Source organism: Vanellus vanellus (genome assembly GCF_965231255.1).
Source record: "Vanellus vanellus genome assembly, chromosome: 7".
Taxonomy (NCBI): domain Eukaryota; kingdom Metazoa; phylum Chordata; class Aves; order Charadriiformes; family Charadriidae; genus Vanellus; species Vanellus vanellus.
The window spans coordinates 36,855,498-36,870,278 of NC_138912.1; the positions used below are offsets into that span (position 1 = coordinate 36,855,498).

Below are 14,781 nucleotides of genomic sequence, written 5' to 3' on the forward strand. Positions count from 1 at the left end.
GGCGGCGCAGCGGCTGCATGGGCGGCGTGTGGGGCCGGGCGGCGCGTATCGCCCTCCCTGCGGCCCGGCCGGCGGCGGCCGCCCCGCTCAGCGATCATCGGCGGCGGCTGGGCTGGCTGTCCGGCGGCGGAGCGGGCCCGCTGCTGTTGCTGGCGGCGGCGGCGGTTCTCCCCCGCCGCCCGGTCCGCCCGCCGGTCGCGCCTCACTTCCTGCGCGCCGGGGCGGGGCGCGGCGGCTGGGGCCGCCGCTGCGAGACGGGCGGTAGCAGCAGCAGCGGCGGCGCCGTCGCTCAGCTCGCCGGGGAGCAACCGGCCGCCATGCCCGCCGCCGGCCCCGCCGACAGCCCCGCCGAACCGCAGGCACCGGCGGGCGACGAGTCCCTCCGCCGCGGTCGCCGGAGGAAGGCCAAGGTGGGAGCGGGCGGCCGCGCGCCACGTGCGGGGGCGGCCATTTTGTGCCGCCCCGAGCCGGCCCCGCCGCGGGCTTGAGGGGACCGGGGGGGGGGGGAGGACACACAAACGGGACATACACCGGTCACGGCGGTTCGGGCCGCTTTGTCGGAGGGGGTCTGCGGGGGAGGCGGTTCCGCCGTGTAACGCCCGCTCTCCCTCGGCAGGAGGAGACGCAGGAGAAGACGGTGAAGCGGCGGGAGAAGGTGAAGCGGCGCGGTAGGGCCGAGGGCGAACAGGCCCAGCCCGAGGAGAGCGGGCTGGGAGACGGCGACCTTGAGCCCCCCCTGCCCAAGAAGACCAAAAAAACCAAGGAGAAGAGCAACGGCCTGGCTGGAGAGAGCGACGGCTCCCTGCATACAGTGAAACCTTCCTCGGCCTTAAGCAATGGCGTGACATCCCCGGCAGCCCAGAGCGCGTCTGGCGACGCGGCCGATGGAGAGCAGGACAGCGATGCAGAGGTAGTAACGCTCTGCCCACAGAGCCCTCGTCTTGCTTAATTAAAAGTCGCGCTGCTAACGAGCGGGCTTAATAACACGTCCTGGGTGCTGCGTGGAGACTTGGCACGTGCAGGCTGTGGCAGCGTTAGGCCGCTGCTGGCGTAGGCAGCGGTTGCTGCTGCTCCATGTAGATTTACGGCACCCGCTGCTGGGCATGGGGGAGTGCCCGGCATCACGCCCTGTTTCCACCCAAGCTGTGGGCGGTGAGTGAAGCGCAGCAGCACATGCGGCAACACGTGGCAGCCATCTCTCCGTGCCACGCTTTCCCCCTGTGCCACGCTTTCCCCCTGTGCCACGCTTTCCCCCTGTGCCACGCTTTCCCCCTCGTGGCGGATGGCAAGCCGTTTGGAGTAGCTTATCCCGCGGTGGAGGGGGTTAGCTAGCGGGAAGCAGTTTCCACACCTTAGCTCATCTTCGTGTCGCAGCTTGTTCTGTGTCTTGCAGCACAAGGGTTTCTCCCCGCTGCACAGGCAGTCGCCGTCCCAGAAGTGCGCGCGGCTTTGTGCTGTGACGGCGCTTTCCCTCCTGGCAGGCCCTTTGAAGAAGTATTTGGCGAGGTGTCCTGTAAGGAAAGGTCATGGTTATCCTCATTAATTCCCGCTTCTGGAGTTGTCCCGGTTCAGATTTCAGCCTTTGCTTCGCAGATGCGTGTGATAGGGCCCTGCAGCTTGCCCTCCTCTGTATAGGGCCTTCTGCGGGTAGTTTTCTCTCTTGTGTTTAAGATGAGAGGGTGAATCAAGAGAGTGTTTTTTGCACGTCGGGTGTAATGATGTGATCTTTTGGGTCTTTGAAGTAGAAGTTAAACTGTGCGTTTTAAGTATCTGTTGGCGTGCCAAGTTAAGAAGCTGTTTGTGTGGTGTACGAGTAGGTGTGATTTAGAGGGAGATTCCTGCTCCGCACAGTGAATTGTGACACCAAATACATTTTGCTGTGAAAAACAGTTTTCTAACGATTTCAATGGACTCCAGTTAAGATTTTTAACAAGTAGTTCCCCTTTCCTGACTTGCCAAGCATACGCACACTGTGCGGTAAGATCACATGGCAGTTGTTCCCTTTTGTTTCCCATGGGTTTTAAAAGGTGGTGCAGATATATCTGAATTAGGGATGAGGCAGCAGTAGTCGGGGTTTTGATCAAGTTGTTGCAGGTAATGAGCACAAGACCTTTGGTGGGAAGTCTTTACTTAAGACTGATGTAAAAACAGGATTCGCTTGTAGGAGTTCTATAACACCAAGTGGTGCAGCCTGTCAGTGTGTCTTGTCTTTTAATACAGGGTGGCTGGATTCAAGCTTTCCATTTTATGCTGTGATGACGTTTTTGTTTGTGAAGTACCTGCATCACAAGGGTTTTCTTTTAAACAGAAACGCGGTAGCCGGTAAAACTGCGACGGTAAAGCAAATGCACAGCTTTTCTTGTGTGCCTATGTAGGGTATGTTATTTGCTCATCTCTTAGGACTAATAAGTTTTCTTTCTTTTTTTTCTTTTATCCTGTTAGGAGCTGACAGAAGAAGCAAAAGAAGGTGCCTTCTCCAATTTTCCTCTCTCTGAAAGCACCATCAGCCTTCTAAATGGTTAGTTAATGTGGTAAAAGAAATTTCTGTAAATGTCCAGAACTGCATTCTGTTACCCGTGTAAGCAGAGACAGAAGCCAAGGGTAAATTGTCCTAAATCATCTTATGTTTACTGTGGGGTAAGAATATGCACATGAGAGGTCACTGTATATTCAAAGAATCTACTGTTGTTAGTAGGAACAAAGTTTCTGTTATGTTCAATTTCAAGTGCCTTAAAGTGAGTTTATTCTTTCATGGTGTGGTTATTCCTAGATATACATTCTACAGACAGGGTTTCTCTTGTCAGCATCATTCTATTTGCTATGTATCTTGACTTCAAGTATCTGCTGTCTACAATATCACTTCTTAAATAAGTGTAATGGTGTTTTGTATATGAAGACTATTTGGCTCCTGTGAAACAGATTGTCTATAATTATTCTCATACCTTCTTCTCATATGGGGCATTTTCATGTCTCTTCTTGATTACTTTTGTTGAAGAAGTAGTCACTGTAGGGGTCTTGTCCTCTGTTGGGAAGCTGTGCGATTCTCGTTCCTCAGACAAAATTCTCCTTGTTCCTTTATGTTTTCCTTGCTCAGAAGTTTCTCTTGGATGGATCGTTTCACTTCTACTGTACAAAATCTCTCTGAATGTTTTGAAACATTCAAAACAAAGCTACCACAAAATCTTGGGCTGTATCAAAAAAAAAGTGTCGGGTTTTTGCTTTTTCTTCTTCCTCTCCTGTTGTCTTATGCCAAACATCACGAAGAAGGCTATATTTCATTGTGGAAATTCAGTTGTGTGTTTGGGGGGGGAATACCTTTTGAACTAGAGTAGGAGTAAAAACAAAGATAGGTGGTTTTCTTATAAGTTGCATCTCCTCTTATGTACAGGATTTGACATGATGTGCCCTACATATTCTGCCTAGTTATATATGAGGGCTTCTAATTGTGCAGCTTGCAGTAGAATTGGCACCTTTTAATGAAACCTCTTTGATTGTCTTCCAGCTCGAGGTGTAAAATACCTGTTCCCTGTGCAAGTGAAGACTTTTCAACCCATATACGATGGCAAAGACCTAATTGCTCAAGCTCGAACAGGAACCGGGAAAACCTTTTCTTTTGTTCTTCCGCTGATTGAAAAACTTCAGAGTGTCTCGCAAGATGGGAGAAGAGGCCGTGCACCAAAAGTAACTTGCTACTTAACGTTTAACACCAAACCTTTAGAATATGGTAGTTTTTGAAAGTGATTTTGTAATTGCTTTGGGGACTTTTGTTTGGGACTTCTTTCTCCTTTGTTGGTGTTTGTAATACTGAACGCTTTCCTCAGATCAGGAGCTACAGTGTGACAGAGATTTTGCAGCATCACTGTGATAACACATTTCATGTTTAGGGTTCCTTGTGACTATGTTTGGGAGAACGGTCAAGGCACTGCAGTAGTAGCTAGTGGACTTTCAGACTGCTATTCTCAGGAAGGTAGCGTGCGGCTTTGGGTTTGAATCCCCTGCCTCTTCTCAGGTAGTGGTTGAGTCACCCGGGCTTGTCTCTGTTCACTGAGATTGTTTCTCACTATAAATTCATGTCTGGAGGCTCAGTGGATGCAAGTGGTGTTTACACTTCTACTTCAGCATGAGGTGGGATTGGTAACCATGTACCTGTGATCAGATATCGTAGTCCCATGCAAATGAAGTATATATATTTATCATTAGACTGAAAAACTGTTATAGTCTGCAGATTTGTTGCCTACTTCATCCTTCTATTTTATTAAGTTTAAATGCAATGTAAGTTTTAAAATCCTATTGAGAGATTTCTAGAGAAGAATTCAGCTCTTTGTTTTATTGTTTCATTCTTAAAGAAAATGGAGGGGGGAAGGATAGATTCTGGAGGGTGGCAGGTAGGTGGCGAAGGAGAATATATGCTTAGAGTGCGTCCTGCTATGTATCTTTTAAGATCTTATACCTCCAAATTGTTGAGTGACTGTTCCTATCCTTTAATACGGAACTGCACCTTCATTGTCCTTGGTAATATTACCGAAGTGTGTATTTTATCTGGTATTAACTTAAGAAAAAAAAATATTGCTGTTCTATGTCTTAGTTATCTTGTAATGCTTTGCCTTGTTTCCTCTTGCTGGCTATGAGGCTGTGTTGTGCAGGCTCCAGGTGGCAGGAAATATTGCTGGGATGGTGGGGAGCTGTGGGCACCGCTGCAAAAAGTGTAGAATAAGAATGGGAGCACAAGCTGTTTGATGTGAAGTAAACCCTTTTCTCCTTGCACCCTTTCCCAAGCGCAGCTGCATTTCTGTCTCTTTTCACTCCCTCCAGGTGCTGGTTCTTGTTCCAACCAGGGAACTGGCTACTCAGGTAGCCAAAGACTTCAAGAATCTCACTAGGAAGCTGTCAGTGGCTTGTTTTTATGGAGGAACTCCGTATAAAGAACAGAGTAAGTAAACACTAAGGAATTACAACTGGACTGGAACTGACTTTCTCCAAATGCATTCCACAAATAAAACTGTTTTTTTTTTTCCCCTTCACAGTTTCACTTCAGTCAGGGACCATGACATTGCTTTCAGAGGAAGCAGCCTGGGTTGAATTATTTTAGTTCCAATGATTTTTTATTTAAAAGAATGGCTGTAGGTCTGTGAAGTGACTAATCCTTTTGGTTTCTTCTTTATTGCGTGTCTGTGTGTTTTTTGTGTGGACGTATACTGGGACTAGACAACCGCCCAAGGAAAAGAGAGAACTGCGTATGTGCGTGTGGCTCTGTCTGTCTCCAGAGGTAGCTGTGAAAAATAATTTAGCTGAAAAACTAAAGTGTTTTTCTGTAATAAAGCTCTGGAGGTTTCTAATGCCAGCTAATTGCTGCTTAGAAATTGGCGTATCTTGCTGCAACTTCGCTTGTGGTTTAGCTGGTACTCCTGACAGAGCAACTTGAACTGTCATTAAGTTTACTTTTTGTTACCTGGACTGAACATAGTGCTTTATTCAGCTTTTTGGTTCTAAAATTAGAAGTATTGCTCTGGACTGGTAACTTTTTACCTTGTTGTCTCTTAGTATTCTGACACTGTCCTTGTTTTTCTGTCTCTTCCAGTTGATCTCCTTAAAAGTGGCATTGATATTCTAGTGGGAACTCCTGGACGGATCAAAGACCACATTCAGAATAGCAAGCTGGAACTTTCCAGCGTGAAGCACGTTGTTTTGGATGAAGTTGATCACATGTTAGACATGGGCTTTGCTGAACAAGTGGAGGAAATCTTAGGATTTGCTTATAAAAAAGGTAAATTCTGACATCAGGAGAGGAATAGGGGACAATGCAGAAAACACAATTATGCTGCTTTGAAAACTGCTGGTGTACCCCCAGCTTGAAGACTTTGTGCAATGCTAGTATTGGACCTCAGAGGAAAAGGTAAGGTAGAATTGGAAAAGGTTCAAATCAAGGTGACAGCTGAAGGGCTGGAATGGCATCTCTGGAAGGAGTGGGAGGGGGAAAAAAGAAAAAAAAGCAACAAACCCAACCCAAGTCCCTAAGCCTTAGTGTTCTTCATCCTGAGAGATGTCACTGAGCATAGGGTTAGGGTCAGGGTGTGTCTGTACACTTGTCATCACAGAGAGTTGATAACTAGGGAATAATCACTCATTTCTGATGTAGTGGGCATTCAGCAAAGCCAGCGGGTAGCAGATACAGAGCAGGAGGAGGTTCTTTGAACTGTAAAATGCCTTGCCACATTGTACAACGCCAAAAGTTTTGAAAAGTGACTTTTGATGAAGTAGAAGTATCAAGGATTACTAAAAGCCAGGTTATTACTTTTGGCTCTGGAAGCCACAAAAAGCTGGTTGGTGGCAGAGTTTGTTCACATCTTTGTTAACTACACTTGACTACTGTTGTAAAGAGTACATGAGCTTCATGGATCTTAGGTTTGACCCAGTACAGCCACTGTCATTTTTACTTTATGGTTACATTCTCTCCATTTCTGCATAGTTGGTCTTTGTTCTGACAGCTAAAAAGTACAGTCAATATTTTAAAAAAAGGAAATCTATGTAAGTTTTGGAAGAGTTGTCATAATTATTCAATCTTAAAAGTTTTCTTCAGAACTGGAAAACAAAATTGTAAGGAATAATAAGCGTTCTTTTGCAACGTGTGTTTCTTTGTGTCTGATCCTGCAGAGCTATGAAGGTAGGTTGAACTTTTTCAAGATACTGTTTGCTAAACTGTGCTTACCTGGGGTAATCTATCTTGTATAATTCTTCCCCCTGGTCTGCAGAGTGTCCTTTTTAGCTTGCCTTTTTCCTTTGCACATAGCCGTACCGTTGACAGATAGTTAGTGTTGGAATACCAGGCAAGGAAAGATTGAGACGAGTTCTTTCAGGTATGTGGGAGGACTTCAGGCACAATCTAAACCATTTTTAGCAGACGATCGAGAAATGCGTCTTGCATTTATTCTCAGGCAGGATGAAGGATTTAGTTTGGTCCAGTTAAAAATTACTGTAATTTTGCCTTTGGTGTCTAAAGGGTATTATAAATGTTTTCATTGCTTCTAAGTTTTATTCTTGTAGCTGACTTACTGCACATATAAACCTCTCAATTTGAGAGCAAGCCTGTTGGTTTTTTATCAGTTCTTAAGTTTCAGAGTCTGTTGCGATGACTGAAATGGGTGGCGTTTCCTTCCAGGTTCTGAGAACAACCCCCAGACACTGCTGTTTTCTGCGACTTGTCCACAATGGGTATATGATGTAGCAAAAAAATACATGAAAGATGAATATGAACAAATTGACCTGATTGGAAAGAAGACTCAAAGGACTGCCACGACTGTGGAAGTGAGTGATTCTGCTGCAGAGCAGTGGAGGTCCTGAAAGCATGTGGCCTGGATGAAATGGGTTTTGCACTGACCTTAAGCGTGGAGGTGTGGAATAACTTTTTCATGTGATTGACACACGCATTTTTAAGCAAAGCTTTCAGATGGGGGCAGTAGTTTGCAAGCTTAAACAAAAATAAATTATTTCTGCATTCATTTTGTCTGTCCTGTGCATGGCTTAGATTTAACATAGATGCTTATCATGTTTTTTTCCCAAACAGCACTTGGCCATACAGTGTCGCTCATCTCAGAGAGCAGGAGTTCTTGGAGATATCATTCAAGTCTACAGTGGCAGCCACGGGCGGACCATTGTCTTTTGTGAGACCAAGAAGGAAGCGAATGAACTGGCTATGAATGCTTCGCTCAAACAGGTACTGGGGTCTGAACAGAGAAGCAGCAGTTGTGGATATGCAGGGGTGGAATGCCCTGAAATAAATAATGAGGTTGCAACTCTGTGGGTGAAGTTGTTTCTGTGGGTGGTTTTAAGATTTATGAAAGCTGTTTCTAAAAGAGATTTGCAGTTAAAATACCCTCTTGGGTGTGATTATGAATTTATTCCTTTGGCTTTACAATCCTGCAGGACAGGATCAATGGAATATATGCAGCTAAATAACCAGGATATAGTAATAATAATAAGCAAGAGCTAGTATAGTGTGCATGTTCCATCTCACATTAGTGTGCTTTTGGGATTCCTATCTCTTAATAGCATTTATTCTTTGAACAGTCAATATCCAGGAAAATCGAACCAATATGGTAGAATGGAACATTGCCCTTGGAAGGTCATTTAATAATTTGTTCAGAACACAGGTGATATATTGAACAGATTTTGTATGCTTGCTTGAATTATTACCAGTCTTTTGAGCATGGGGAAAGTTTTTTTTTCAGATAAAATCCTGGTTGATACTAAATACTGATTTATAGAGAAAGAGCAGTGGTGGCAATAGATGGTTTGCCCAGTATTTGATAAATGTCGTATACCATCCACATTAAAATCTTGCAGCAGCAATTTTTGTCTGTTGTCCCAGCTGCTTTCACAGTAAATCCAATTACTTAGTTCTTGTGTCAGCATGTGACACATTTTTTCTCTTATGCTAGTGAGATCTGCTTTGGCATGTTACTCATTTGACTTCTGAGCTTGTGACTCGTCTTTCTCCTTGTCAAACACTTGATCTGTTTCTTATCCCATTGAAAGTGGAGGTTGTTCAGATCACCTGTAGGGTTTGGGAATGCCCTGGAAACCTCACTTCAGCTTCTGTGGGTTTTTGGATGGCTTCCCAGGGAAGGGAGCAAAGTCTCTTGCTAGCTCTTGACAAGCGCTGCTTAAATAAAGTCGCTTCCATTTGTTCCAGTGGACGTGAAAGCTGAAGGTGGGCCCTTTTGGCATGGCAGACCACAAATTGTACGGTTTGCTGTTGGTATGCTACAAATAATAATGTTAGGGTAAACTACTGCTTATGAATATTACTGCCCCAGAGAAGGATCAAACCACAAAGCAGGATGCTTTATATTCCTTTGGTATCAGCTGTGTAGTTACTTTCTGTTGCTCTGCACAACATTTGGGGTTTTGTAATTAAAGGTCTTTAGATTCTGCAGCCTAGACTCCCCTGTTAAATGACCTGTTGATGGTTTCTTTCACTGACAGGATGCCCAGTCATTGCATGGTGACATTCCACAGAAACAGAGAGAAATTACATTAAAAGGCTTTAGAAATGGTGTATTTGAAGTTCTAATTGCAACGAATGTAGCTGCCCGTGGTTTGGATATTCCTGAGGTTGACCTTGTTATACAGTGTTCACCACCAAAAGTAAGTCAATAGGGGAAACTGAAATTGTAGTTGTTTTTGTGACAGAACAGTGGGTTATTTCTCCGTTTCACCAGAGTTATGTTCTGATTCACAAATGAAGTGGATTTTTTGTAAATACAGGCCTAGAATTTCCTAGTTAAGCTTTTATATTTAGAGCTTTGATTAAAGTAAAAGTGATGGGTTTTGGTTACTCTGGAAAGTCATATGATACTTTTGACATTGTTTCAGCATTTCTGAGTCCCTTCTGAAGATCGCTGAGTTTCATATGAGTTCTAAAATACTCCTGCTGCCTTTTTCTTATTTTGAAACTTCAGTGAAGCTTTTTATTTTAAAAAACCTTTTGACAATAGTGTTTGTTAAACCTGAGGCAGCATACCTTGGGCAGGGTAGCATACGCAAACCCAAGTGGTTTGTGTGTAGTTACAAGTTTGGGTATAGAAACATAACAGACCACATTTTAGGCTTCTGAATTACAATTTAGTTTGCATTTTCTCTCTCTTACAATGTATAAATGTCAACAGTTTAAATGACATAAGGTTTTCTCGTGTTAATCTGAATTTCTGAAGGATGTTGATTCCTACATCCATCGTTCTGGACGTACGGGTCGAGCTGGCCGGACCGGGATCTGCATTTGTTTATTTCAGAGAAGAGAAGAAGATCTTCTGAAGCAAGTTGAGCACAAAGCAGTGAGTTGTACCTCAGACCTCTGCTTAGTGAAATTACTCAGCTCCTGAAAAGACACAGCCACTCTTAGACTTTGTAACCATGGGCTGCTTATGAGTCCAGTATGGGACTTGTGTGCCATAGTCCAGCAGGTCTGAAATGTTGATATTTGGTTAGGATTTGTAAATGGTTTTGTGTCAACCTGTTCTAATGTTTCAGAAGTTTCCCCATGTTGGCAGTACTCTGTTGCTGTCAACAGGCAGACTGCAACAGGAATGCATGAAGGAGACTGTGACTTTCATTACAGTCTGCATGTAAATTGGTGTAAAGTAGCTCCAGATTAACAAAAGCAGGAAGTTAAAGGAAAGCTTAATTCTCGTTTTAGAAGTAACTTAAATTAAGTAAAGACTGTGTTGATGTTCTAAACTGTAAGTGACTGAAGTCACATTACTGATACCTCAGCACTTTACAACTCAACCCTACCTGAAAATACCTTTAACCGTAATTTGTTTTCTTGATTTCAGGGGATTACATTTAAGCGTGTAGGTGTTCCCTCTGCTACAGATGTTATTAAAGCTTCAAGTAATGATGCCAAAAAGTAAGTTTATTTGCACGTTCTTAAAAGATGTCTAGAGATCTTAACCAACAGCAATGCTGTTAATGCAAAGCTTTAAGGGATCAGACCTGTATGTGAGGATGTCTTTGCTTATGTCATAAAAGTCAGCTGGTCTGTATGTAGGCACTGACTTGTTTTCATAAGATAATATCAATAAACCTCTGTGTGCTTGAACATAGACCTTTCCATAGAACATAATGTTCTCTAAGTTTTTGCAAAAAACACCCTTTGTTTATATCATCAGAAATCAATAGCAGAACAGAGAATTGCTGTCATGCGGGGAAACGGATTTTGTTCGCTCGGATGATGTGGTAGCAGCATGTAAAGAGCAACATGTAGCATAATGAGGAGTTACTCTGCAGTAGTGAGGGTGTTGTAGCCCTGTCCTGTGTTTCCTTTTATTGTTTTATTCTCAAGGGTTGTGTTTTTTATTCCATGCAGCTCTGTTTACATTTGCTGCCTCATTGGTGGATATTGCATTGACAGAGGTCATTTTAATTAGCAAGGATTTGACCAGTGTAAAGGAAATCATGCGCATGACGTTGGGTTCACGGCATACTGAAAAATGGTGGGAAGTGCTGGTTTACCAAAAACAGCGTTAGAGAAGTAGCCGTTCTGTTTCCCAGCTTGTTTTCACTGCCTCTCCCAGAAACAACCAATTTAATCAGCTTGCACTGAGAGCAAGAAGCGCCTTGCCCCAGCCCAGCAGTGGCATCGTAGTGGTTTGCTTCTGTTCCTTGTGAAGTAAAAGTAAGGGATTCTTGGGTTTGCTGGCAACATTTTCTTGTGGATTCTTGGGTGTGGCCCTAAGAATGCACGTTGTACATCCTCAGTTTTGAACACATCTTTCGAGAGGCTTGGCTTAATTAATAGAGAAGATGGGTATTCAGCATCGTGAAGGTGTTGAGTTAAATAAGTGGTAGCGAAGCATGAACATGATAGCCAAGGCTTTTAGAGATAATTCGTTAATCTTGAAAGCTGTCTGAAATCTGTGTCTTAAACATGACTGCACTTTACATATATCCTTAACTTTTGCTGTCACCATGTAGGTTGTTGGAGGCCATTCCTCCTTCTGCAATAGACTACTTCAGAAAATCTGCTCAAGAGCTCATAGACGAAAAAGGGGCAGTTGCTGCCCTGGCTGCAGCTCTAGCCCATATTTCTGGGGCATCTTACATACAGCAGCGATCCTTACTCAACTCAACTGCGGTAAATAACATTATACCTGAGTTAACAAGAACAGATAAATGAATGGCTTGCGTCTAGTCCAAGTGTGGCATCTTCTCAGGCTTTTCAGTAGGGTTTCGGAATAGCTGTTATCCTCAGCTTCTGGTTTGTTGCTCATTCCTTAACTGAAATCAGCTCTTACTGTCACTGTAGGAAACCAGAGACACTTGAAATCAGTTAGTAAATTTTCTTGTAATGAGAATTAAAAGAAATTCTCCAGCGATCAAAGTGACGGAAGACTGTGATGCTTTAAGAGAGTTTAGCTAATGACATTGTGCGAGCTAATAGCTTGGTTTGTGCTACTGTAGTTTTCCCTTCCCAGGAAGCTTTTACATTTCTGTAATATTTCCAGTTAGTCTAGCATGTAATTATCTGATTTCAAAGAGATCTTGACAGAAGAAAAGTATAACCCTTCCATTTTCTGATGCATTTAGGGAGAACTTGGCCTTCGTTCATTGCATGGTAACACAGTTTTGGAAATAGCATGTGACTGGACTGTGCTTCTCCTATCAGTTTGGGGTGTGTTTCACCTGTTTTCTAGTGGTAACTTTATGTATTGAATGAAAGTGTCTCTGCTTCTGGCTAAAATACAGAAATGCTGTTGGCCTTTATATCAATGGGCAATCCTAGGTTAGATGGATGCCTTCAGCTTCTTAGGAAGCTTTTAGTTGCTTCACTTTTGGGAAGCTGATTTCCTAGGCTTAAACACTACATTACAATAACAAGTTATCGCGTAGTTAATTAGTTAGTGAGTTACAGGCTGTCCAACCAAGTTTAGTCTTGTAAATGTTTTTCTCTGTTTCCTGAAGGGCTTTGTGACCATGGTGTTAAAGTGTTCAATAGAAATGCGTACTATGAGCTATGCCTGGCGAGGACTAAAAGAACAGCTTGGTGAGGAAGTGGATGCCAAAGTATCAGCAATGCGTTTCCTCAAGGGGAAGACGGTAAGAAGGCCCAACCTTGGGGAAGGAGGGTGTGTGTGTGTGTGTGTGTGTACGTACGTCCAGTTTTGTAGTGATTGAGGTAGGAGTTGTGAAGTACCAGTACAGAAATGTTGATACATCACTATCCCTACTCAATCTCATTTCTCAGAAAATAGTAACCTATCATGAGCCCCCCTGAAACTGCTGTTTATTGGTACACTATTAAAAAAAAAAGCATTGAAGCTAGTTGAGTGTTTTAAAAGACGCTTATTTGAATGGAGACATTGCTCCTAAATGATAATGTAGGAATCCTCTCCTAAAAAAAAAAAAAAAAAAAAAAAAAAGCGCATCAGAAATATGTATGTAGTGAGAGTGGTTGTTGTGACTTCTGTTTTTTCATTGTAAACTCCTGCTAACACTGTATACCGCTGCATTGAAAAGGCAGCTGTAGTGTAGGGCAGTGACTGACTGCCTGACCTGAGCAGTGCAGCATTCACCTGATTGTCAGCCTGGCTCCTGTGCAAGTGTGCTCTTGGCGAGCTTGTGGTGCCAGATGATGCCTGTCTTGCTTTTAAACAGACAGGCTGATTGCAGGCAATGCTGCTGTCAGCGTAGAGCACTTGAATCTGCATTTTGGTTTGAGTTCTTGTGTTTTAACTGCTTTTTTCTTCAGCTTATAAAAATCGTCCCCCAAAAGACCATGCTTTTTGCCATTTCTGATTTCTACACTTAGCGTGTACGAGCAGTTGCAGGCACTACCTGTCTGGAGTTGTATGTCTCTGTTCTTGGATACGTCTTTGGAAAGCAAATGCCTCTCTTGTTTTGTTTTTTTTTTCCTGTTATAGGGGGTGTGCTTTGATATCCCTGTTGATGAACTGAGTAACATACAGGTATGTTTTTGTAGCCAGAATTGGCTTTGGAACCTGGTGATTTTGAAATTTGGTGATTGCCACTTGACTATAGAGGGTGGTTTGGGAGGATAAGGTTTATGTTTTAAGAAGGACGTTGCATAGACAACAGAGACTTTAGAAACAGCACTGTCATTAGAAAATACCTTGTCATGCCTCTGATATTTCAGTTCTCATTGTATTACCTGAGTTTTTTTATTACACAAAATCCTATGTTCTTTGGCTGCTCTGGGTTTTGACCTCTCCAGCATATTTGAGAGTTAACCAGTTTTCTGTTGACTTCACTCCCTCTTGTCCCTTTGTGATCATTTATCCTTTGTCAGGGGACCATGAGTTGTCTCCCACGAGGGATCTGCTGACTTAACTTTGGCGCGGGTGGGATTCGTCTGGAAATGCCTTTGCATTCAATGTTGCTTTTAATGATATACACCCCTGCAGGCACATAAAGTCTCGTTACATTGGTCTTGTTTCAGGAACAGTGGAGGGACACCAGGCGCTGGCAACTGTCGGTGGCAAAGGAGTTGCCTGAGCTGGAAGAGTACCCCCAGGAGACGGGACGAGGGTTCTCCAGGTTTGGAAACGGGAGGCAAGGTGACGGCGGCTTCAAGAGGAACAGCTGGTTTAAGAACGGACATCGGGGACATGATTTTAACAAGTCACTTGATTAGTTTCTGGTACAGATACGGGACTGCGCTGATTTTTAACAAAAAGTAAAAGCCTGTTAGACATTACTCTCTGTCTTTATTCCTTGATAAAGCAGCCTGTCTTTGAGGATTGCTGAAGCGACTGGGTTTTTTGGAAGATTTTTCTTTTTGCCTGGCAAACCAGCTGCTGTCATTTTCCCACCGTTAAACTAAACACCACACGCATCTCGGAGTGAGTGTTTCACTGGAAACTCACCACTGTGGGGGAACAACGTGCTTCCAAACATGGACAGTTACCACACCGTGCCCCTTCAGCAGCCCTTGCATTAAAAAATCTGGTTCTAAAAAAAATTTTTCCTCAGAAACCCTTCCTTGAGACCATCCCACGGCACCAGGGGCTCCGGTGGCGTGCTCCTGCTTGCCTGTCGCCGTCTGATGATTGGTACTGTTTGGTCTCAACCCCGTCACGGAGTCTGTGGGGGAAAAACGGTCAGAATCGATCACAGCAGGAGAGGGGAGCGTGGGAGGCCAGCGGCGGAGCACGCACCGCGCTGCGGCCGCCATGACGGCGGGGCGGGGCGGGGGGAGGGGGGCGGGGCCGTCCCGCAGCTCGGCGGTGATTGGCTGGCGGCGCGTCAGGCGGTGGCTGCGCGTGC

At 44.2% G+C, this 14,781-nt stretch overlaps 1 protein-coding gene across 1 annotated transcript; it reads left to right on the forward strand.

Moving 5' to 3' along the window:
• Nucleotides 1-17: 17 nt before the first annotated feature.
• Nucleotides 18-14,212, forward strand: LOC309674149 (nucleolar RNA helicase 2-like; the record flags this gene model as incomplete). Its single annotated transcript, XM_082486107.1, has 15 exons — nucleotides 18-410; nucleotides 617-910; nucleotides 2,443-2,518; nucleotides 3,503-3,681; nucleotides 4,813-4,930; nucleotides 5,579-5,764; nucleotides 7,157-7,302; nucleotides 7,562-7,711; nucleotides 8,983-9,144; nucleotides 9,711-9,830; nucleotides 10,332-10,405; nucleotides 11,473-11,632; nucleotides 12,460-12,594; nucleotides 13,419-13,463; nucleotides 13,955-14,212. 15 exons carry the CDS (start codon nucleotides 18-20, stop codon nucleotides 14,147-14,149), a joined length of 2,433 nt encoding a protein of 810 aa, XP_082342233.1. The 3' UTR covers nucleotides 14,150-14,212.
• Nucleotides 14,213-14,781: the final 569 nt, after the last annotated feature.